The following is a 25,659-nucleotide window of genomic DNA, read 5'->3' on the forward strand; positions in this document are numbered from 1 at the left end:
GGCCTAACACCAGTTTTATTTAAGTTATACTGCGAAAACACCCTTTCGTCAGCTGCTGACAAATGAGGGATGCAAAGAAAATTGTTGATGTTGAACTCCCGAAGCTTGTTCTCCAACTCTAGTGTCTCCGCTCTTAAAAAAGTTTGGAAACTTCAGAATCCAACAGAGACTGGTAATGTTCTCCATATTCTTTGGATCGATGAGTGAAGCTCCCTTAAAAAGAGGATCATTCCAGTTGAAGCCTTACGTAGATCTTCGTTTTCTCGCAAGTTCATCTTCACAGACGTTGGAAATAAGAATCAGCAAAAGAGATTCGATTCCATTGCACAATGTGCACGGTGAAAAATCTTATCCCAGGACTCGGGAAATCCCGAATTTTTAAGATCCCGGGATTTTTTGTCCCGGGATATCCCGCGTTGGAACCTCTATGCGGGACAAAAGATCAAAAAAATATTCCAAGCAATCCAATTAATCGAAACAAAATTATGAAATATGTCAAGAATATACTTCTTAACTTAAATATTAAATTTGAAGGTTCAGGAGCCTTGAAGCAAAGGATTTTTTCCCGCCAAAAAACTCTTGGAAGCCTTCTTCTACGCCGAAAACCTTCTTCCAAGCAAAATAATTGAAATATTATATATGAAGGTTAGGTCAAAGGCTTTTTTTAAAAAAAAAAATCCTTGTTGATCCACCTAGCGGTGTTGGTGCCTTTCTCGTTTCAAAAATTAAAAAAATATATAAATAAGTATTTTCTATAACAAAATAGTATTTTAGGCCATAGCTTCTGATCCCATAGTCCGATCTGGCCAATTTTCAATAGCAAACAATGGTTCCAAAAAGTGTGTCTACAAAATTGTACACATACACATACACACACATACAAGCATACGCACATACAGACATCACCTCAGCTCGTCGGACTGAGTCGATTGGTATATAGCACTATGGGTCTCTGGGGCTCATATAAAAGTTCGTTTGTTGTACTTTTGTTGTACGATTTTTAAAAGGGTCGGAAACCCAGTTTCAGAAGGCGCGAAGCCCTTTCAAGAGGTCTGAAGCCCACTTTCACGAGACTCAGGAAACTTCCTTTCGAGGGGCTCGGAATTCTTCCTTGAGAAGCAAGCCTATTTTAAAAAGACTCAGCAAGGTCATTTTAAATGCTCAATTCCTCCTTTCTAAAAGGCTCGAACACCTTCTCATGCGGCACGGAAGCACCTTTTAAGAGGCTCAGAAACCTCTTTTCGAGGGGCTCGGAATTCTCCTTGAGTCAGCCCTCTTTGAAGTGGTTCGGAAGCCTCTTCTAGGACGCCCCTTTTCAAACAGATAGAAAGCCCTCATTCAAAACCTCAGCCCCTTTTCCAGAGGGTTTGAAGTCCTTTTTCAAAAGACCCGAAAGCCCCCTTTTCAAGAGGCTCGAAAGCCCACTTTCAAGTGGCTCGGAAACCCAGGGCTAGGGAATTCTTCGTTCAAGAAGCTTGAAGCCTATTTTCAAAAGGCTCAGCACAGTCATTTAAAATAGTTAATGCCTCCTTTCAAGAGCCTCGAAAGAACCCCTTCCATCAGGCTCGAAAACCACCTTTCGAAGGCTCGGAATTCTTCTTTCTGTCTGCCCCTTTCAAGTGGCCTGAAACTTCTTTTGAAGGGGCTCGGAATTCTTCCTTCGAGAAGCTTAGGAGCCTACTTTCAAAAGGCTCAGAAATGTCATTTCAAGATGCCCAAAACCTCATTTCAAGAGGCTGGAAAGACCCTTTTTCATGAGGCTCGGAAGCCCCCTTTTAAGAGGCTCAGAACTCTCCGTTCGAGGGCTTAGGAATTCTTTTAGCTAATCATCACGAGTGGCTCGCAAGCCTCTTTTCAAAAGGTTTCAATAGGCTCGGAATTTTCTTTCTTTCAAGAAGTCTACTTTCAAACGGCTCTACAACGTCATTTCAAGATCCTCAAGCCTCCTTTCAAGAGGCTCAAAGACCCTTTCATGTGGCTTGAAGTCTCCTTTTGAAAGCCTCGAAAACTTCCTTTGAGGGACTCAATTATTCTTTCAAAAGACTTGGTAGCCTACTTAAAAAGGCTCAGAAACGTCATTTCAAGATGCTCAAAAGGTTCTAAAGCACTCTTTCAAGATAATCTTATGAGTTAAGCTTATTAAAATAGGGGCCTCAATGAATACAAAAACACGAAGGGTACCTCTGAAGAAAAGGTTGAGAACCTGATTTAAACCAATCGTCACAAATTAGGGCAACTAGGAACTCGTCCTTTTCTTCATACATTGTTCTTTCTAAATGTATTGAAGACATGATTTCTTCCCTTGAACCTTAATATTCAAACAAAATTCGTTTTTAAGATAAGCAAAAACGAGCCACGTCGTATAATGTAACGCCGGTGACGACGTGATGTATCCGTATAACCTTCAGAATGTGAAGATATATATGTGCATATCGACAGATGCTATATGACAACATTGGACGCAGAACCTTTCTTGCGATCGATTAACCATGGTAATGATGAGACGATCTTGTTATTTCCTTCAACACATCATTCAGTGTTGTAAGCACAAGTCATTATTTGGATAATTGACGGAACATTCTCAACTGCTCCACAACAATTTGCTCAAGTGTTCACAATTCACGGAACTGTAAGCGAAGGTCAACACCGTCGATTCGTTCCCTTGGAATTAATGCTAAAATACGGGAACGTATGATACAGCCTTTTGTTCATTAATGGAACGAAATTTATTAGTATACGTTAGATCCAGAGTATATACTATTGGATTTTAAGATGCTGAGATTCGTGCTGAGGAACGTGTCTTCCCAAATTCAACCAAAGTTTTGTTTTTAGAAAACATCAGCGATTGGGATTAGAATTGGCATACGGGAAGGATTACAGACTTCAACTTGCCTATAAACAGTTTGTTACCTTAGCACTTTTTTCATGTTAAGATAAGATATAACAAAGGCATTCAAGAAGGTTCGAAATCTTGCTCAAAGGAAACGTTTTTTTTTATGTAAGCAAGTATTATGTGAATGGGGTGTACCCGTTAGGCATAATGGACCTTATACATAAATGACCCAAAGAACAGCCCATGACATAAAGAATTATGCCAGACGACCATTATGCCTAACGTACATTATGCCTAACGTCCGTAATGCGTAACGTCCATCATGGCTAACGTACTTATGCCTAACGTAGTGGACTCATGTGAATGGTCGCCAATCAACGCACAAAAAGATCACTACAGACCTACTTTTCTTCCCTTTACTATGGTCGGTCTATGAAAATACCCTAAACAGTATTCCTCGAACTTTCAATAACATTTAAGGGAGGCACAATAAGTGGAATACGCTTTTGAAACGAGGAAGTCCTCCATTTTACAGCGTTCCAAAACAGTTCCAACTAGAAGAAAGAAATGCGACCACTGCAGGCCAAGAAGACATTTAAAATAGCAGAAAAGAATGATAAACTAGACAAACTGGTACGTTCATATATTCCAGGTGATTGGCATATTTTTTCTTTTAATATGATTAGACCCGTGTCGAAACGTCGGACGAATAAAAACTCGTTTTAATCATATGAGACTGCGTAGCCGTTAATTCATGATCTATGATTAAACCCCACAGTCGTTTCCCAAAAAAAATGGTAATATGATTAGAAAAAAAAACATGTAAAATAACATAAAAAATAACATATATGACCTATTCGGGCGAATGGTCCATTCGGGCGAGTGGTCCATTCGGGCGAATAGTCTTTTCGGGCGTTTGGTCTTTTCGGGTGAATGGAATTCGGGCGACTGTTACATTCGGGCGTTTGTCATTCGGGCAAATGGAATTCGGGCGAGTGTCATTCGGGCGTTTGTGGTAGAATCCTTAAAACCAGCTTTGGTATAATCATATTAAAATCTCAATCATCAAGGCCTTTTGCTTGAGTTTTGAATTTGTATAAGCTTGTATATATGTTAGACACATGCTTTAGACTATTTGGTTTGTAGCTAGAACGGAGCTTTTTTTAATTTATTGTGGAATTCCAATCCCAAGAAAAAAAACACTTTGTAATATAACAAGACTAATTCACTCCTTTAAAACATAACTAAGCTACTATGACATCGAGATCAAAACAAAACAGCAAATTAAATGCGTTTATTACCCTCTTTATAAAAGCATCTATCAGTTCCACACCGTTTACCACATGATGATACCAAAAGTTGGTTGGCGATGATGACGGTTATGGGGCACTGGCTAACCCGCCCTTCCATTTCGAATGGTGATGATAAACCGAACTGGGATCAATTTCTCCCATCATTAAAATCATATCAATCACGATGATGAACGCGAACCAAATTGTGACCAATGGTGGCAAACCCAAAAAAAGGCTTATTTGAAGAGATAGATTGAAAATGAGTGTATCAGCGTCAGAAAGGTATATTTGTGTATATAGTTGATTTTGGAGTAAGCTACGATAAATTATGATCAGATTTTAATTTCATGTTAACACGTGTGTTATCTGATTTAGGAAAAAAAAAGTCATGAGGATTGTCGAAACTATTTAAATTGCGCTCCAAAAAGTAATTTTCCCTTTTGCGGAACAAACGTCACTTATTCCTCTTTATGCCAAACACTTCAATTCACATCGGGATGTTTACAGCTGATTGAAGCTTTTCACATGATTCTAGCACGTGCAACGACTATTCCATGATTGATGTCGAGTGAAACCACATAAAAAATATACTTGTTGCGATATGGTTAGCCAAACCCTACCTTTGATCTCCTCTTCGGTTAGTGCTCTGCCCTTCGCTGTGCTCTGCAATTAAGCAATGTAAGGAGAAAAAACTCGAATTAGCGAATAAATAGATTCCAGCTGGGAAACCAACGTTGGCGCCAATTACCTTCCGTCGTCCTATCAACGCTGCGCCCAACATCTAGAAAAAAAACAGAGAAAAAGTTGAGAGAAAGTACATTAATGAGCGTAACCAAAGCATAAAGTGCTGCGATTGCTTATAATGAGGAAAAGTTGTTCAATGCGTTCTATTGGAATGACTATAATGTATACGTCCCACGAAGAACCATAAACCTTTAGTAAAATAATTCCAAAATTGCGTATGAAGAAACAAAAACTAGAATCGATTTTAACCGGTGACAATTCTATATCTGTAAAAAAGGTAAGATTGTCCAGATTCAAAAGGAAACATTTTGTCTGTCTGAATGTTAATTAAATGGTATCATCAAGTTTTGAACTTAAATTTTTTTTTTGTTACATTTCATAAAAATCGAAATAGTAAAACACTCCAAAAAATTTCAACGTTGTTCTCAAAAGTTTTCTATAAAGGTTTTTTCAGCTATGAAAATATTGGTTTAAGAATGATTACTGAACTACTCTTAATTACATCAGTGAAAAAGCACTTTTATATGATGAGATATTAATAGAAATTCGCAAACACAAGAAAGTATGATTGGGTATTTTTCATTTCAACATACACAGCAAATAATTTTGAAAATTCAACGACGTGTAAAATTGCTACTTACCCCACAAAACGAATTAACATTTGATACTCAATTAAATTTGATTGAATGTTACAAGCAAGCACAGTTTAAATTTATTTCGATTCAAAAAAAAAATGAGTTCGATTGAATGTTACGTTTATTTGCATGCTCCAAATATGTGCATAAAAATACATTTAAAATCACAACATATTTTTATCTGTGTAGACAAAGTATTTTACTGCCTATTAGAGTTCATAATCCCGTACGGGATAGAGTTAAAGCCACTGCCAACATAACAGCCCAGTACCGTTTAAATCTGTGGGCTTGGGCCACAGCAGGGAAAAACTCGCACGATGCAGCAATTTTAAACTATATGAGTGCAGAGCAAATCCAGACGATAAGTGCTCGGCAATGTTGACCAAGCGGCAAGAGTTTACTTCATTCGTTCCTGGTTGTAGTTGACGAAACAATGTTGCCTCTTCAGAGCGACATGGAGATTATGCGGAAAGCTCATAATTAAACTACGAATGAGGTGTTGGAGGAAACATCGGACAGATATAACTGAATCATACGGATTATCCAGCGACATTCAAGACTCGTAATGTGATTCTAAACAGGTAAAAGGTTTATCCCCTTTGCTTTCTCAGGGTAGTTCTTCTGATTTTCAAATAGAACTCCTCCGGAATTCCATTGGAAACTCTTCGAAATGTTGACTGACAATTTTTCGGAATTTTCACTTACTTTTGGATTTTCTTTGAAGTGCTTTGAAAATTTCGCTTTAAAAGAAATTTGTTTTATGATCGGAATACCCATAGAAAGTTTACTTGACTTTCCAAATACAGTTTTTACTAAAAAAAAATAGCAAATTTCCACGGAATTTTGCACTAGAAGCTATCCATAATGTCCACGGGAAATTCATCAAAATTTTCGAAATGAATTTCTAGAGACATTCTTCTAAATTTTCTTGGAAATAAGTCAGAATTATAGACAGCGGAATCTATTTTCGTTTGACCGTGTAGCAGGTGAATATGACACGAGTTGAGAAAACCACAACGCGCATAGGGGTGAAAATTGGATAGATCATTTACTTAGTTACTAATGCTGGGCATGTCTTCCGATTCCATTATTTGGTTCAGGTCATACCTGTCAAATAACACGCTTTGTGTCAAAGTCGGATCAGAGGGATTTTCCAACCTTTCCGGCGTGCCCCAGGGCGCAATCTGGGGCCTCTTCTATTCAACGACTAGTAGAACCAGCAGACGTTGTCGTGCATAGTAGGCGTTGTGAACTGCCCATGCGAAATTTCCATACAATTCTTAATTTTAGTTTTTCACGTTGTACTCAACTTTACTCGTCATTTTCGCATAAGGAAATGTCATATAAACGCGTCGGAAACTATAACGAATAAATTTGATGAAGGAATGATGAAAAACCATCTGGCCGTTTTCGAGTTCTGCGTATACGAACACAGACCAAATTATTTTAAGATAGAGGCGCCTATCCACATCTCGATATTGAAGAGACCATCGAGATAAGGAGAGATCGAGCAATAGGTCATTGCGCGCGGCAAACCTAACCTAACTATTTTGACAGGTACTGGTCCTGTTGTTTACGTTTCGGACTTAGATTTTTTTTTATCCAAATTAAATCTGCATATTTCACGATGATGAAGACATTCTGTACATTCCGCATTCAAATATTGGTAATTTTCGATAAGTTTAGGTAACTATCGATCAGAAAATCCAAATAATGATAGAAGTATCTCAAAATTAAAATAAAGTCGTCTGTAAACAACAGGACCAGTACCTGTCAAAAGTCATGCGTGACGTCACTGTGCAATGGAGTATGGAAGAAACATTGAAATAGCTACACGGAACCGCGAAACAACTTACTTTACGGTTCCTTTCACTCAAAACCGCCCTTGCGTGGAAGAAGCCAAAAATAAGTAAAATGCGAAAAAATCCGGTGAGTACTTTGCCTTTACTCCCGTGTTGAATTTTCACCCACTATGAAGTTCCACCAACTCAAATTTATGTTATTTTCACTCACCCGGGACTACGGTGAAAACAACTCAAATTTGGCTTCTTCCACGGAACAGCACACGTTGGGTCGATACAGAGTCTATTATATATAGAGTTACGCAAAGAGTGAAGCCAAATCTACCTATTGAACTGTCAAACCGTCTACCTATCGAGCAAAGTAAACAAATGCTTGTTGGTAAGGCGGAAGTATTGTTATCGCCTGATGATTATTATGGCGAATTAAAACTCATGAATTGAAATGTATTAGATTTGTTCTAGAAACAGCTTCAAAAAACTTCAATACACCCTCCAATAAAGTTGCAACAAGAAACTCACGTGTTTGCACTCTGCAGGTGACTTTGGTTATCGAATTAAAAAGCTTTAGAAGTGATCACTCCCGTGAAGTCATTTGAAGGGTTGAACAAAAATGAAAGTTTTCAACATAATAACAAGAGCATCATTCAGAATAAGAGTAAGAAGATCCTCTTTGCGCAACTCTATATAATAGACTCTGGGTCGATACAGCTCTCTTTGTTTATAATAACATTCAAAAGAAAGAGTGAGAAAACTACTTACTATTGAGTTAAAAATTCGAACTTCGTACTTAAAGTTGAGTTCTTTAAACTTCTTTATTTTTAGGTCCTTTATTTAAAGGTTCTTTATTTTTTCTGTGTACTGGATCACAAAGCAAATGTCATTTCCCGTTTCTGATGAGATTGTTATTGTCCCCAGATGGTTTAGTAAGGTTTTACTTCCTGTGAGTGCGTGATTTCTCTTGTTTCGGACAGCAGAACGATCGCGCGATCGGCCGAAATATTGTGCTCTGCATTGCGTGGCCGGTAATAAAGCTAATCAGTTCAGTGCGTGATTTCTCGTGTTTCAGATTCTCCAGTAAGCAGAGCGATCGGCCGGTCGTCGAAATTTAGTTTTGCTTTGTGCGAAAAGCAAAACGATCGGCCGATCACCGAAATTTAGTTTTGCTTTGTGCGGGTGAGTAAGTTAATCAGAAAGATAATTAAAATATTAAGCGTTTTTCGATTGTTTTTGTTTTAAATCAAACTACACGCTATACACGGCAGACCGTTTACCAAAACGAACCCTGCCACACTCCCTACCCCCAGAGTCTATTATAAATAGAGTTGCGCAAAGAGTGAAGCCAAATTTAATTATTTAATTCACTCGTAGAATGGTGTGTACGTAAACTTCATATCGCAAACGCAAATCGTGTTTTTTTACCAGTTATTTTCCTAAACAAATCGTTATTCACCGCAAATTACAAACTTCTCCGGCAAGAGTATAATTATTCAGTGAATTTAGTGCAAGTGCTAACCACCCGTCGTCGTAATCTGGAATCGAATTATTTAGCCATTTCCGAAAAAATCATATTCTGTGGAAGTGAATAAAAGGTTGACACTTGAGTAACCATGGCTGAAGAACACAACTCTCGTCGCCCACTACGTAGTAATTCGGTTACCAAGCATCCTGGTTCTACGACATATGATATGAGTGTCAGCGAATTGGCGAAGCTGATGAAATCAGAGTTTTCTGCATACCAAACTAGTACATTGGACGAGTTTCGACGATTGGAGAACTCTCTCGAAACGCAGATGAACAAACTACGATCCGATATTGCTCTCGACCTGGACAATATCCGCAAGGAGACAACCAAGACTACCACTGATCTGATGAACACCGTTGGCTTAAACAGAGAGGAGTGCATTGCATCTGTCGATAGAAGTCTGCGCATCAACGATCTCATCGTAAGTGGCGTTCCTTTCACCACAGGTGAGCGTCTACAGAGTTATTTTGCTGCTTGGTGTCACGCTCTGGGATATGCTGATGAAGACATTCCTTTAGTGGAAATGAGAAGGCTAGCGAAAGGAACACCAAAAACTGGATCGCTCTACTTAATACTAATTCAATTCGCTATAACCATACAACGAAGCGAGTTTTATGCCCGCTACCTACGTACTCACGGACATCGGATTCGCAACGAATCGGCGTATTTTCGTAAACGAAAATTTGGGTCTACCCGGTAAAAATCGTTTACTCATTAATGGGTACTTTTTCTCTGCTATCTCTTTCTCTCTGCTGAAAAATTTACCCATTTTGGGAGAATAAGTAGATTTACTCATTTAAATGAGTAGATCCACTTATTCTCCCAAAATGGGTAATTTTTTCAGCAGAGAGAAAGAGATAGCAAAGAAAAAGTGCCCATTAATGAGTAAACGTGTTTCTCCGTGTAGCTGCAAGTGAGCTCCGTATGAAGACTTTAGAGATGGAGAGGAAAGGAGAATTGTCCGCTGTCTACACGAGGATGGGGATCGTATACGTCAAAAAAACCGCCAACGCTCAAGAGAAACCGATCATCACGGAGAGCGATCTGGTTGTACTTTAACCTAATCCTAAAAAGTTCTTGTTTATTCCCACTCTCCCATCCTTGTTATCCTATGAATCCCCTCCTGAAAGTCATAACGATGTTGCTGCTGCTGCTGTTGGGGATGTCATTGATGGATGATGCTGTATGCTGTTGAACCGTCGAGCCATATTTAGTACTAGATTTGTTTTAACACTTCTATTTTTGCGTTGCACCTTCAGAAAAAATTGAAATTATGGAAATATTATTTTTAGTTTATAATTTTACATTTGTGTTCTTCACATTTTTCCTCTTGATTGCTATGACTTTCAATTATCCTTATGGCTAGTGATGTAGTCAGAAGTGCCTCAACGAATTGGTGTTGGCCTGGAACCGTAATGACAAGTGCGTTGATTAAAAACAAACTGTCGGTATGTTGTGTAAACATTCAGAGTATTTTTGCAAGTTAGACGAATTTCTACAATTATCCCAATCAAGTGCTATTGATCGCATATGTGTCACTGAAACTCGGCTGAACGAAAAAATCGATGACGCAGTACTGGAAATCGATGGATATTATGCAATTAGGCATGACAGAATGGGGCGATTAGGAGGTGGTATCTTAATCTTTATTAAAAAAGGCATACAGTGTAGTCTCTTAGAGAAATCGACTGCGACCCCAGGTGGTTCATATACAGAATACATCTTTGTTGAATTAGTTATAGGGAACGTAAAGCTATTATTTGGAACTGTCTACAATCCACCCGAAGTGAACTGCGTCGAATCAATAGACTGTTTGATGACAAATTATGGAACACACTACAACGATATTTTTCTTGTTGGTGATTTCAACAAGAATTTACTGAACCACAGCTTACCTAAGAGTGCACAACTCATTTCAACGCTCAGTATTCATAATATGTATAGTCTTGGTTCCGAGCCAACTTTTTTTCACAGAAATGGTTCGTCACAACTAGACCTTATGCTTTCTAACTTATGCTTATGCTCATGACTTCAATTCCTTAAACTGGTCAAACTACTATCGTTCCAATGATCCTAATGCATTGCTTAACTTTTTCAATTGCTGCCATGTTGATTTACATGATAAATATGTTCCTGTACGATCGGTAGTACCAGACAATAACCATAATCTCTGGTTGAACAATACGATAGGGAAACTGATTGCAGATCGCGATTTAGCCTATAAGCAGTGGAAGTATTCTAAAAGCGATACTGATTTTAGATTATTCAAAGTCCTTCGTAATCGCGAAACTACTCAAATTCGTAAAGCAAAAACCTCGTTTTATGAATCAAAAATTGATACTCGATTACCTTCTAAAGAACTATGGAGAAGATTAAAAAACTTTGGTGTGGTTAAGACCGCCAAAACATCAATTATACAGTTTGAATCAAATGAAATTAATGTGCATTTTGCAAATAACTTTACAAAAGATACCATTGAATCACGAATTATAAATATTTCCAACCGCCAGTCAGTAACAGAACCGTTTTATTTCAATCAGATTGATGATTTAGATGTCATTAGCGCATTATACCACATGAAATCTAATGCCATTGGACTGGATAAAGTACCATTAAAATTTTTGAAACTCATTAGTCCACTTATTTTGAAACCTACTACACATTTATTTAACTGCATTGTTACCACCAGTGTCTTTCCAGATGAATGGAAAAAGTCTAAAGTTTTACCTCTTAAGAAGAAAAGTCATCTCAACACTCTCCAAAACTTGCGTCCAATAAGTATTCTTTCTGCTCTATCAAAAGTCTTTGAGCGCATAATAAAAAATCAAATCAGTAAGTTTATCAATCGCGAGAACTTATTGATTCCCCATCAATCTGGATATCGGCCCAAACACAGCACCAAAACTGCAATGCTGAAAGTTTTTGATGACATCGGAATCATCTTAGACAAAGGACGTCCAGTTGTATTGCTACTTCTCGACCTTTCTAAAGCTTTCGATACCATTTCACATAAGAAACTTTGTGTTAAACTCACTGCAAGTTTTGGCTTCTCTAATCATGCAATGAATCTTATCAAATCTTATTTAACCGAACGAGCACAATCACTGGTAAACGATGGGATGGGATATACTCCAGCTATATTGCTATATCTTCTGGTGTTCCCCAGTGTTCAATTATGGGGCCAATTCTTTTCTCGATGTATATTAACGATCTTCCAGAGGTCCCAAAATATTGTAAATTACACATTTTCGCTGACGATGTGCAACTGTACTTCGGGTGTTTAGATGATTCCACCTCTATAATTTTCTAGAAAATAAACGAAGATCTTGCTAATATTCATGCGTGATCAACTGAGAATAGGTTATCATTGAATGCTGACAAAACTAGCGCTTTATTTCTTAGCCACATTCTAATATTGCCTTGAAACCATTACTTAAGTTAAACATTATAAATATTAATTGTACTGAAGAAGGGGGGTAAGTTGGGTATCACTATTCAATCTAATTTCAAATTCGATAAATTTATATTCAAACAATGCGGCAAGATTTACGCAAGTTTACGAACACTCTATGCCTTCTCGTCTATCTTAAAAAGTGACATTAAACTCAAACTTTTCAAAAGTCTCATACTCCCCCATTTCATAGCCTGTGATTTCCTCCTAGGTGAATCATCAATGTTCGCCGGAAATAGACTGAAAATAGCATTAAATTCATGCGTACGCTATGTTTATGGTTTGAATAGATATGCCAGTGTTTCACACATGCAACACAACTTATTGGGATGTCCATTCGCAAAATTCTCACAAATGAGATGTTGTTTATTTCTATTTAAGCTCGTTAAAGAAAAATTCCCAGATATTTACATGACAAACTTAGACCATTAAGAACAATTCGCGCCAAAAATATCTTATACCAAGACATAACACGTCTGCCTACGGTAATTCATTTTTCGTAAGAGGTATTTCCTACTGGAATTCATTACACAGAAAGAAATAATGAAAAGTAATCAGCGCGTAAATAATTAAGACGTGGAAAATTACACTACTCTTGGCGTACATGGATCTTTTCCAACAAGTTCGCCCTAAATGTATGCAATTTACATAGCATTATGACACTTATTCGTATAAAAAGTGACATAATGCAATACAAATTGCATACATTCAGGTGATAATATCGTTTAAATTTACGCTCTTTTTGGCATTCCCTTTATGTGCATTACTTTCGTGTAAATTTCAACAACTTTTTCTATCTGTGTACCCAATAAAATAACCCTAGAAGAATCAACATTAGCATTTAAGAGAAAATGTATAGAGCACTTTAATTTGTAATTAGTTTTAGTATTTAGTTTGAATTGTTCTTCGACTTCAATGAATAAAGTGATGCAACGACACACTGCTACGCGAACAAGATATATGTACGCCTAAAAAGACAGAAGTCTTATGTTACAAATGTTCAAATAAATAAATAAATAAATAAATCAAATCTACCTATTGAACTGTCAAACCGTCTACCTATCGAGCAAAGTAAACAAATGCTTGTTGGTGAGGCGGAAGTATTGTTATCGCCTAATGATTATTATGGCGAATTAAAACGCATGAATTGAAATGTATTAGATTTGATCTAGAAACAGCTTCAAAAAACATCAATACATTCCCCAATAAAGTAGCAACAAGAAACTCACGTGTTTGCACTCTGTGGGTGACTAGGTTATCGAATTAAAAAGCTTTAGAAGTGAACGCTCCCGTGAAGTCACTTGAAGGGTTGAACAAAAGTGAAAGTTGGCAACAGAATAACAAGAGCATCATTCAAAATAAGTGTAAGAAGATCCTCTTTGCGTAACTCTATATAATAGGCTCTGCCTACCCCATATATCCAACATCCCAGTGATTTCTCGTGGAAGTGCAGATGATTCGTCGGCTTCAATCAAAGCGAGTATCACGTCAACAATTTCATACCTATTCCTTAATTGACCTGCATTCGGACACGGCCGGCGCTGGTATTGCTTATTTTTGGGTCACTAGTTCTTACACATTCACAGAAAAAAATAATGAAAACCAATCAGCGCGTAAGAAATACAGACGCGGAAAATTACACTATTCTGAGCATACGTGAATCTTCTCCATCAATTTCACCCTAAATGTATGCAATTTGTATGGCATTATACTACTTAATCGAATAAATAGTGACATAATGCTATACAAATTGCATACATCCAAGCGAAAATATCGTTTAAAATTACGGTCTTTTTCGTATTCCCTTTATGTGCATTACTTTCGTGTAAATTTCAACAACTTTTTCTATCTGTGTTGAAGATGATGTTAGTCCCAAACTTCATCTGTTGGTTCTCTGTGTAATTACAGCTGACCTGGCAATAATGGAGTAGCAACCGTGGGCGGTCAATCATGCTCATGCTCAAGCGAAAGGTTTTACTTCCTGCTCCTTAGAATAGCTGTAAAAACAAGAATAAATTTTGTTAAAATCCTCCAAATTGAATTATCCATAATAGGAACGCATGCACCTGCGCCAGTTGGGGCACTATTCTCAATTTTTGTTCCTTATTTGACAAATCCCATTGTTTTCTTATGGAATTGGCCAAATTAGGACCACTAGTGCGACAACTGGTGCAAAGGACGTCAAAAATTAAGCAAAATCAATTTTTACAATTATACTTTGCTTGTTTTGGAGGAGATCAAAGGTGTTATCGTATCATATGAATATGCTTTATCGATCTGAACTTGTTTTGTGGTGATTTGATTGGCCATTTCGCATATAAAGCACTAGCACTGGTGCTATAGCCACAACTGGTACATCTAGCCTATATCTATATAGGGAAAGACAATCCTGAACAAAATATGACCAGAACATATCGAAATAGAGAGATATCGAGATAGGGAGGATATCAAATTGTAGAATGCAAAAACGTATGTACATTGAAGGGACTGAGTAAACCATCGACATAGAGAGAGATATCGAAATATGGAACATCAAGATGTAGAGAGTCGACTATATCCAGACAATAGAGACTGTCTATATCGTCTGTATAAATTACCACAGTACATACAGTTAAAACATTATTGCTTGAACAATTTAGGCTGTAAAGCCGAAAACTAACTCTGGATCTCCAAAGAGAGATTTTCAAGATTTTTATTTAGTTAACTTCAACGATTATTCAGGCATGGCTCGATAGTACGTACACTAAGGGTATGCGATAACACGCTTTTTCCTAACGAAACGGAACGAAACGAAATTTAAAATGTCTATGTTGATTCGAAATGAAACGAAACGAAATTTCAAGTTTTTTACCGCGGAATTTTTATTGAAGTGGTTTTACATTTACATTTTCGAAGTCAAATAACTGCTTTGCGATCAATAGAGTTATAGTAACAAGAAGCAGTCTGTGATAAATTACGGGAAAGGAATCGTTGGTTAGTTGGAAAGGTAATTTAACTGAAGCCACCTTGGTAAGCAACTAAATATATTTATTGTAAACGAAGTTATTTTGAAAACTCGAAGACGTAAGCCGTGTTTCAAATCAATCCAACCCAAAATCAATGTGCTTCGTTTAAGAAGCTCCTACAACACGATCGATTCTGCACCAAATAATGTTGCACACACTGATTAAATAAATTTCTGCTATGCAAGTCAGATATTTTTCACTTCGCGTTCTCCCGGACTAGCTGTCGTCTCGTGATCAGCAGCAACACGATCGATATTGTGCAATTGGTCAAAGAATATCACAAAATTTAAATTTAAATCTTGGATGCTGTAAGTTTATTTCGATGATTACCGAGTATCTTCAAACCTCTGAACTTTTGATTCTTACTTTTAAGTAGGATTCAATTTGTTGTTTGGACGTAACTTCTTAGGGCCTTGGGGCATTTTAGGATCTTTTAACTCTTACGCGGTGTTCTGTCAAGTTCTTAATGCGCTTAAATCTGGTTTGAGGACTAAGCGGAAGTGAAGAAATCGGCCTTTAATAAGAAAGAGGATCTCATAGAAGACTTCACAAGGGCCCAAGAATCCACGCCACAGATTTCGCCATGCTCAAATTCCGCGAAATTCCGCGGAATTTCGTTTCGAACCACCTGAAACGAAATTTTCCGAAATACCGCATATGTTTAACGTACACCAAATTCGATTTTTTTTCGTTTCATGTTCTGAAGGATTTTAGTCAAACCTTGAATTTATTTTGATCATGGCACTTGCGTGGGGTCCTTCATATGCTACGTAATAATCTTACATCTGATTTAAGGTTACTCGGGGAGGCACTAAACACCGTGCTATTTCTCCTATCTTTCGTCTCTTTCTAGCATTATCACCTCGCAACTTTGGAGCGGCGTATTTTGGGTTTCAGTTGTTTGATGTAACTGTAAATGTATCAGCATGTAGATTGCGAGTAAGCAATACATACTTTTTCAAAATCATATTTGCTATAGAAAAAAAGTTAAGCATTCAATGGTGAAAATGATGACGATTTGATGATTGTTAGTGCTTCCCGTGTCACCTTAAACATCATTGAAGAAAAAATGTAGCGTTTCATAAATGTTCGACAGTCTCGGTCCATGGCTGCACTTCGCCAACCACGCAGTCTGCGGAGGGTCCGCAAATCGTCCTCCACCTGATCGATCCACCTTGCCCGCTGTGCACCTCGCCTTCTTGTTCCCGTCGGATCGTTGTCGAGAGCCATTTTCACCGGATTACTGTCCGACATTCTGGCTACGTGCCCGGCCCACCGCAGTCTTCCGATTTTCGCGGTGTGGTTCATTCGCCTCCTCCACGTACAATCCGCCATAGCACTATGCACCCCACCATAGCACTATGGGGAATTCTCATACAAATGGGTAGCCAAAAATATTTTTCCAATGAAAACTGTTTCTATGCAACATATTTTATGTGCAGGAATATTTAAGAACCTTTTTTAACCCTTTAAGGGCCATCGTTAACCCTTAAAAAAATGTCACCCACGAAAATAATTTTTTTTTTTTTTCGGTATTTTTTTTTGTTTTTCCAATACAGCATGCATAAAATAACAAACAACAATTTTACTAGTAATAATGTTGTTCATTTTCTAATCATAACGAGGTATAGAGAATAAAATACAACAATTTTCAAGAATACTTTGATTGCAGCGTTCTCGTAAACGCGCAAATATGCGCAAGTAAATCACTCACCAGAAGGTGGTACTAGGGTTATATTTCAATCTTCCATTTACAGATCAGGAGACATTTGGGGACATCAGGTTAGCGGGTCCATTTTATAGCAAAGAATTATGATAATTAAAGTTTTTCTTCTACAACTTTTTGATATTAAACTTCGCGTGCAAAACAAACCAATCTATCGGAAAGCTAAAGTTTTAAGCTTTGAAATGGTATATAAAACCTTATATTTGGAGAAAAAATTACTTCATAACATACAAATCAAAGTTACTGATGATTTTTTATTTTTATCAGCTTTTTTCACTTCGCCAGCCCATATCTTTTGACTGAACTAGGACAGCGTTTCAATATTTTCCAATTCTCTTATCTAGGGTATATACTTTCATATCTTATATACATAAAAATGAATTTCTGTCTGTCTGGTCAGATAGACTCTTATAGACTCGGTAATTACTGAACCGATCAGCGTGAAAATTTGTGTACAGAGTTTTTTGGGGCCGGGGAAGGTTATTAAGATGGTTCGCGACCCCTCCCCCTTTTGGAAAGGGGGGCTCCCATACAAATGAAACAGAAATTTCTGCATAACTCGAGAACTAATCAGAGAACAAAACAGTTTTGTCGAAACGAAGTTCGTCGGGTCTGCTAGTGATATATAAATTAGACAAATTGGAGATAGTAAATTTTCCAATTAATGGCCACCCTTTTCCCCATAGTGCATAGATGGTACGCAATACTTTCCTTTCGAAAACTCCCAGTGCGCGTTGGTCCTCCACGAACATCGTCCAGGTCTCGTGTCCGTAGAGAACTACCGTTCTAATAAGCGTTTTGTAGATAGTCAGTTTGGTACGGCGGCGAACTCTATTCGATCGGAGCGTCTTGCGGAGTCCAAAGTACGTACGATTTCCAGCCACTATGCGTCTCCGAATTTCTCTGCTGGTATCGTTATCGGCGGTCATTAGTGAGCCCAAGTACACGAACTCTTTAACCACCTCGATTTCGTCACCACCGATAGAAACTCGTGGTGAGTGGCTTACATTGACCTCTCTTGAGCCTCTTCCTATCATGTACTTCGTCTTCGACGTGTTGATGACTAGTCCAATCCGTTTAGCTTTTCAGTCTGATGTAGGCTTCCTCCATCCTCTCAAAGTTACGTGCCATGATATCAATGTCGTCGGCAAAACCAAATAACTGAACGGACTTCGTGAAAATCGTACCACTCGTGTTAATCCCTGCCCTTCGTATTACTCCCTCCAAAGCGATGTTGAATAGCAGACACGAAAGACCATCACCTTGCCGTAACCCTCTGCGCGTTTCGAAGGGACTCGAAAATGTCCGTGAAACTCGAACTACGCACATCACCCGATCCATCGCCGATTTGATCAACCGTGTCAGTTTATCCGGAAATCCGTGTTCGTGCATTAGCTGCCATAGCTGGTCCCGATCGATTGTATCATATGCGGCTTTGAAGTCGATGAATAGATGATGTGTGGGCACGTTGTATTCGCGGCATTTCTGCAGTACTTGGCGAATGGCGAACACCTGGTCCGTGGTGGAGCGTTCGCCCATAAAACCAGCCTGGTACTGCCCCACGAACTCCCTTGCAATTGGTACTAGTCGACGGCATAAAATTTGGGAGAGTACCTTGTAGGCGGCGTTCGGCAATGTGATTGCGCGGTAGTTGCTACAATCCAGCTTATCGCCCTTTTTGTAGATGGGACACACAACACCTTCCATCCACTCCTGCGGCAGAACCTCATCCTCTCAAACCTTGGTAATCACCCATCGCAGCGCTCTAGCCAGTGCCTCACCACCGTGTTTAGGTAGTTGGTCAACTCCAGGGCTTTGTTGTTCTTCAGCCGGCCAATCTCTTCCTTAATTTCCTGGAGATCCGGAGCCGGTAGAATTATGTCCTGCGTGCGTTCCCACAGGTCCATCACCATACCGCCATCTTTGTCTGCCACATCGCCATTCAGGTGCTCTTCGTAGTGCTGCCGCCACCTTTGGATCACCTCACGCTCGTTCGTAAGAAGGTTCCCGTGCGGTGTTGCAGCATTCTCGCCCATGCTGCATTCTTCTCTTCTACTAACTGCTCACATTCGCCGTCATACCAGAAAATTAATAGTGTTGGAACGTGCTTAGTTCCTCCACTATTGGATCATTTACCCTAGTACGAAATCAAAACAATAATAACGGTACTGTAATTGTGTACTTGGATAGCTGGTGTCAAAAGGCACCTGGAAAGCAACATTACTGGAAAGAATATGATAAAAATTACCTAATCAATTCATTGGACGAAGTAAACGTAGAATACGATGCAAATTGCAAAATAATACAAAGTTGCACGTAACTTACCGATGGATAGAAATTTATCGCTACAATTTTTATGAGGCACCATCATTCTTCAGACACTGGGAAATAACGCCAGATTCATCAATTTTTAATGACTTTGAATATTAATATGAAGCAAGGTAGAAGGGAAATTCTGACTACCAATCTTTTAATTGGTGCAATAAATAATTATCACGGAAACTGTGCAACACGTGGTACAAAACATTATACGATTCTGTACGATTTTAGCGAACTGTCGAACATCACAAAGATGAGCATTATAGTCGTACGAGAAAATAATTCTGCCGTAGATTAAAAGATACGCATGCTTACAGTAATATCCCGATTTTATCACCCCCTGGTGAATTTTGGGATGATAAAACAGGGTATGTGACAAAATCGGAAAAACTTTCATTTCCTATTTTTTTAATTCATTTCACAAATATCAATCATTTTACACCTTCGAAAGGCAAAATGCGTGAACGGCACCCGTAATTTCTTGTAGAAATTGCTTACAGGATCCTTCACAGGTACTCATAATAAACTACTGGCGGCGAAAGTTATTTCATGAAAATCAATGTTGTTTGCGGTATTACGGAAATAAAAAGAATGACTAAAATTTTCAATTTTTTTTTGGTGACAAAATCGGGTCGAAAACGTGATAAAATCTGGACGTGACGAACTCGGCTCAAAATGTGATAAAATCGGGGGTAGACAAAATCGGGGAGTGACAAAATCGGGTCAACACTGTATTGCAAAAGTAGAAAGCTAATCATCGTTTCATCATCGAAACGTTATAATATTTAATGTATGTGTAGAATAAAAGCAAAATAATATTAGCAACAAATAATACATGATCATATCGAAGTGTATTTCAGTATTTTTATTATATTACTAGCAGACCCGACGAACTTCGTTTCGCCTAAAATTGATTTATTTTCTGATTAGATCTCGATTTATGAAGAAATTGGTGTTTCATTTGTATGGGAGCCCCCCTTTCCAAAGCGGGGAGGGGTCTCGAACCATCTTAAGAACCTTCCCCGGCCCCAAAAACCTCTACATACAAATTTTCACGTCGATCGGTTCAGTATTTTCCGAGTCTATAAGGCACAGACAGACAGAAATTCATTTTTATGTATATAGATTAGACTATCAAAGTCTATGGCGGTTGACGCGCCGGGGACTAAGACAAGGTGAAGGACTTTCGTGCCTGTTCAACATTGCGCTAGAAGGTGTCATGCGGAGAGCCGGGTGTAACAGCCGTGGTACGATTTTCAACAGATCCAGTGAATTTATTTGTTTCGTGGATGACATGGACATGGCAAAACTGTACACCCGCCTGAAACGTGAAGCAATAAAAGTTGGACTGCTGGTGAATGCATCGAAGACAAAGCACATGCTTGTGGGCGGAACCAAGCGCGACAGGACCCGCCTGAGAAGCAGTGTTACGATAGACGGGGATATCTTCGAGGTGGTATAAGAATTCGTCTACCTTGGAACCTTGCTAACAGCTGATAACAATGTTAGTCGTGAAATACGAAGGCGCATCATCTGTGGAAGTCGGACCTACTACGAGATCCAGAAGAAACTGCGATCAAAAAAGATTCACCACCGCACCAAACGTGTCATGTACAAGACGCTGGTAAGACTGGTAGTCTTCTACGGACATGAAACATGGACAATGCTCGAGGAGGACTTGCAAGCACTCGGAGTATTCGAGAGACGGATTAGGACCATCGTTGGCGGTGTACAAGAAGACGGTGTGTGGCGGCGAAGAATGAACCACGAGCTCGCCCAGCTCTAAGGCGAACCCAGCATCCAGAAGGTAGCTAAAGCCGGAAGGGTACGATGGGCAGGACATGTTGCAAGAATGCCGGACAACAACCCTGCAAAGATGGTGTTCGCTTCCGATCCGGCAGGTACGAGACGGCGTGGAGCACAGCGAGCAAGGTGAAGAGACCAGGTGCAAAACAACATGGCGAGCGGGGGGCGCATTCGAGGATGGAGAGATGCGGCCTCGAACCGTGTATTGTGCCGTCAAACTGTTGAGCCAGTGTTACACAATGACCAGGGAGTCAAAAAAAATCCTACCAGAGAACATCCTATACAGGAAAAATAAAGTACCTAAAAAAGTATTTAAAAAAAACACAACATTGAGTACGAAGCTCAAATTTTTAACTCACTAGTAGGTAATTTTCTTACTCTCTCGCATAAATAATATTAAAAACAAAGGGAGCTGCATCGACTCAACGTGTGCTGGTCCGTGGCAGAAGCCACTCAACTTAACTCAAATTTGGCTTCTTCCATACAAGGGTGGATTTGAGTCGAAGGAACCATGAATTGAGTTGATCTGCGGTTCCATGTAGGCCGAACTGAAAATCGACCTACGAAAATCCTTCCCCTTTGCTTTCCCCCACAAATCTTCCATAGATATGCATTCTTTGGTAAATAGAACTCACATCCCATTACATGCCTATCACAGCCCTGACAGGAAATCATATTTAAATCGCCACTAATTTGGCAAACACTCAAATGTCAGCACATCATAAATTCTACACTCTTTCACGCTCAGGAATCAATTTCATGCCATCAGCTTACGGGAAATCTGCCACGTTCTATCCAACCCCGCCGGAAAAAATGTCACCCCACAAGAATCGAACTCTCACCTTTCGCGCATCATCAAAGTCATCACCGCCGGAAGTCCCAGCAGCGCTCATTATCCCGCAAAACTACCAACCACTTACACCGTAACAGAGAGCCTTGTCGCGCAAAACCTGGACAACGAAACCGAAACAAATTAGCGTTACAAAACGGCGCACCAACCGAGACGATGGCACTTGTTCGAAAGCTTCAAACCACGACACTGCCGCCGTCAAAGGGATGCTTCTGATGGGAAAACCGCAAACAGACGGAAACATGTGCCGTGGTGCCGTGAATTCCTCTATTCCACGCCCACCCACCGTCCATTCCGATGCGAAACAAACGAACAACCAACAACGCCGCCCGTCCGCAGTGGCATCTCACAAGGAAGAGTAAATGCCGCCGCTGCATATCGTATGCCAAGCAAAGCCATGAGTGAGAAACCGATTGTCTGCGAGTCGGTCAGACGAGACGCTTTTTAATGTGCTTTAATTAGCGAACTCAACTGGTTGTTGTGCGAGTGTAGCAAATTACGCTGGTCTTGATATGGTTGGCTTTGATTGTATTTTTGCTCGAATTAAGAGAAGAGTCAAAAAAATGTTTTGGGAATTGTTTTATTTTATATTGCTTGCTTTATACTTGATGAAGAATTAGAGCAGAATTTGTTTACCACTAGCGGTCATTAGTCACTCGGAACAATAAGGCCGAAATCGAAGAGTAAAATCGGAAGACTAGTTTTGACAGAGTTCCATTCTTTCAGTCTCCCGTTTAAAAGACACGAATACATTTTCCACTATTCTGCGATCTACACCAATGATGTCGAGCATGTGAGGCTTGTTGATGATAGTTCCGCTCCTTTACACACCAGATCTTCGAATTGTCTTCCAGAGCTATGTTGAATAATAGATTAGAGCCCTTCTCCACTCCATCTAATGTCACGAATGAATCAGAATTCTCCAGATACTCTGACATTCAATGTGGATCCATCCAGCGACGTACGAATCAGCCTAGTAAGCTTTGGCGGAAATCCATGTTCTAGCATTATATGCCACAGTTCGTTCCGTTTCACTGAGTCGTACACTGTCTTAAAGTCCACAAACAGATGATGAGTTCGCAAGTTGTATTCCCGGAAATTATCAAGGGTTTGTCGCAGAGTAAACATCTGAACTGTTGTTGATGGTTCTTCTCGAAAACCGCTTTGAGATTCGCCAACAAAGGTCTCCTCAAACGAGTACAGTCTGCTAAACCGAATTTGAAAGAGTACCTTGAAAGCGGTATTGAGGAGTGTTATACCTTTCACATTCATTCATTCATTCAGCACAATCGAGTCTGGTCCCTTTTTATGTGGATAGGGCATAAGAGGCCATCGAGCCAGCTCGATAAAAAATCATCTCCCTCCCAAATCATTTCAATCACTTGGTCACTCACGATTTTTAGAAGCTTGGCTGGAATTCCATCCTTCCCAGTGGCCTTACTGTTTTTAGTTCTCGAACAGTCTTTCTCACTTCGTCCAGCGCTGGTGGCCCCACTGCTTCTCCAGCATCCTGAATCCTGATTCTGTGTGTGCCCTCTCTGTCCAATTGTCCATTCAACAATAACTCAATCCATCCATCTAGCAGCCACCCCTACTTGGTCAGTCGACAGATTTCCGGTGCTGTCATTGATCATAACTGGTGACGGTGCGCTTTTCTTACGCATGACGTTGATCGTTTTATAGATCTTCCGCGCGTCGTTTCTGGCAAATGCTTTACCTCTGCCTCCGAGAGTACTTTTCCGTCATACCCCGGTTTCTCAGCTGCCCTTAGTTGTATATCGTCCTCTATGTTGACCACCAGAATCGATATTTGGGCCCCGGACATCTAAGAAATGCAGACCATGCACCAAAACATGATCGATTTGAGAACACGTATCACTTTTTGGGTGCTCCAGGTGTGCTTCCGATTATTCTTGCGTGCAAAATAGGTGCTAAAAAAAGCCATTCATCTTGCTGCAGCAAAATTGACTAGCCTCAGGTCGTTGTCTTTAGTAGTTGCGTGAAGGTTCTCCTTTGCCATGACTGCGCGGAAGAACAGATTCCTTTCGACCTGTGCATTTGCATCGCCAATGATGAATTTCACGTCGTGTCCTGGGCATTGCATGGAAGGTACCGTGGTATGGAAGAGGATAAGCTCACCGTGGAGTTGGAGGGCTGTGGACGCAAGCCTATCGCTCGCCACGACAAGACAAGAAAATACCGCGACCGACATTACCAGTACAAGCATAAGTACGCTAGTTGCGCTGTTATCCCATTCAGCATTTGTAATCAACATGATTCAACCATAGTAACCGTCTTGAAAATGGCTTCATCATATTCATGGATCTAAAGCTAGTCGGAGTAATTAATTACACTGTCTTCGGCAAGAAGCGGTACAGACCTGGGCACCACGATGTCTCGCAGTGCACAAACTGCTGCAACTTTGAGCATAGTACCTGGAATTGCCATATGGGGCGATTCAAATAAGGTACACTGGGGGAAGTGGAAAAAGGGGTAAGTGGTCTTCCGGACGCGCTTTGTGATTTTCCAAACCACAATCCATTTTCCAGCGGTCTTCCACACACGCTTTGTGATTTTTCAAACCACAAACCATCTACAAACTCCTCCAGACGCGTTTTGTGATTTTTCAAACCAAAAAACACTTTCCTGCTCTTCCAGGCGCGATTGATTGTTTATCCTTGCGAAGGATGAACAATTTAACAAGATAAGGAAATGCTAATACTGTTGTATAGAAGTTGCATAGGTCCAGAGCCGGATTTAGCAGAAAGGGGGCCTCGGGGCCGACAGCTTGTGGGGGCCCCAAAAAGTACAAAAAAGGTTGGTTTTGGTACATAAGATTTGTGGGGGCCCGGGGCCACGGCACAACACAACTTCCTTCCCGTGGTAATTGTGGAGATTCAGAGGTATTCTCGGTCTCTAGTAGCAACAATAACCACACACAAACATTCCCTCCCTTTCCCAACTGACTGTGCACTTAGAGAATAGATGGTAAATCCCAACCACTATTCACTTGGATCGTAGTGCAATTTGCACCAGTTCTGATCAATCACGGAGTAGCAACCATTGATATGTACAGTCAGTTTAAGCTAAGCTGAAATAACTAAACGAATATAAATTATGTTATCACTGATAGTTGACAACACATTCTGTTATACATGTTATTTACCTGAATAACTATTTTTGTTATCATTTAGTTATCAGCCATCACTGTTTTATCGACCAAAATAGTTAAATCTTCTTTGCCGACTTCGTTGCACAATTTTCCAATTTTCAAAAGGAAACAATGGGATAGAAGTGGCGAGCAAATTGTTTGAATGCCCGAAAAATAAGTGACACTTTTGCTACATTTTAGTACGTGGGTGCCCACACACACACACACACACACACACACACACACACACACACACACACACACACACACACACACACACACACACACACAGTGCGGGCTGCGAAATGGTGAGTTGACATCTGGGAAGGAGCGACAGCTCTGGTCCTAACAAGTTCCAATCTCACGCTTCCACAGGTCTTCCGATGACAGTTGACCGCCAGCTAAGGGTTGCGTACTTAGCTGGTAGTGCAGCCTGGGCACTGTTGTCCTTCTGACATCAGCTAGAGTGAGTGGGTGCGATCAACGGGACCTTCGCACAGTGCAGTGGTTGAAATCCCGAAAA

The 25,659-nt window shown here is 39.8% G+C and overlaps 1 protein-coding gene across 10 annotated transcripts in view; it reads right to left on the reverse strand.

Moving 5' to 3' along the window:
- Positions 1-25,659, reverse strand: part of LOC134209273 (calcium-binding protein E63-1) — a 370,945-nt gene that overhangs the window by 289,751 nt on the left and 55,535 nt on the right. For 4 of the 10 annotated variants that reach the window (XM_062685253.1, XM_062685261.1, XM_062685254.1 and 1 more), the window contains exons 2-3: positions 4,874-4,906; positions 4,746-4,788 (exon numbers count right to left, since the gene is read on the reverse strand). Coding sequence is in view for 5 of the 10 variants with exons in the window: in XM_062685261.1 (XP_062541245.1) it covers positions 4,746-4,788; positions 4,874-4,906 (76 nt within the window). In the remaining 5 variants the exon portion in view is untranslated. Of the gene's footprint in view, positions 1-4,745; positions 4,789-4,873; positions 4,907-16,331; positions 16,530-21,977; positions 22,245-25,659 lie in introns of those variants that run through there. The other 6 variants (XM_062685255.1, XM_062685252.1, XM_062685256.1 and 3 more) reach the window with 5 other exon arrangements.

This window comes from Armigeres subalbatus, chromosome 2 (genome assembly GCF_024139115.2).
Source record: "Armigeres subalbatus isolate Guangzhou_Male chromosome 2, GZ_Asu_2, whole genome shotgun sequence".
NCBI classification, from domain to species: Eukaryota; Metazoa; Arthropoda; class Insecta; order Diptera; family Culicidae; genus Armigeres; species Armigeres subalbatus.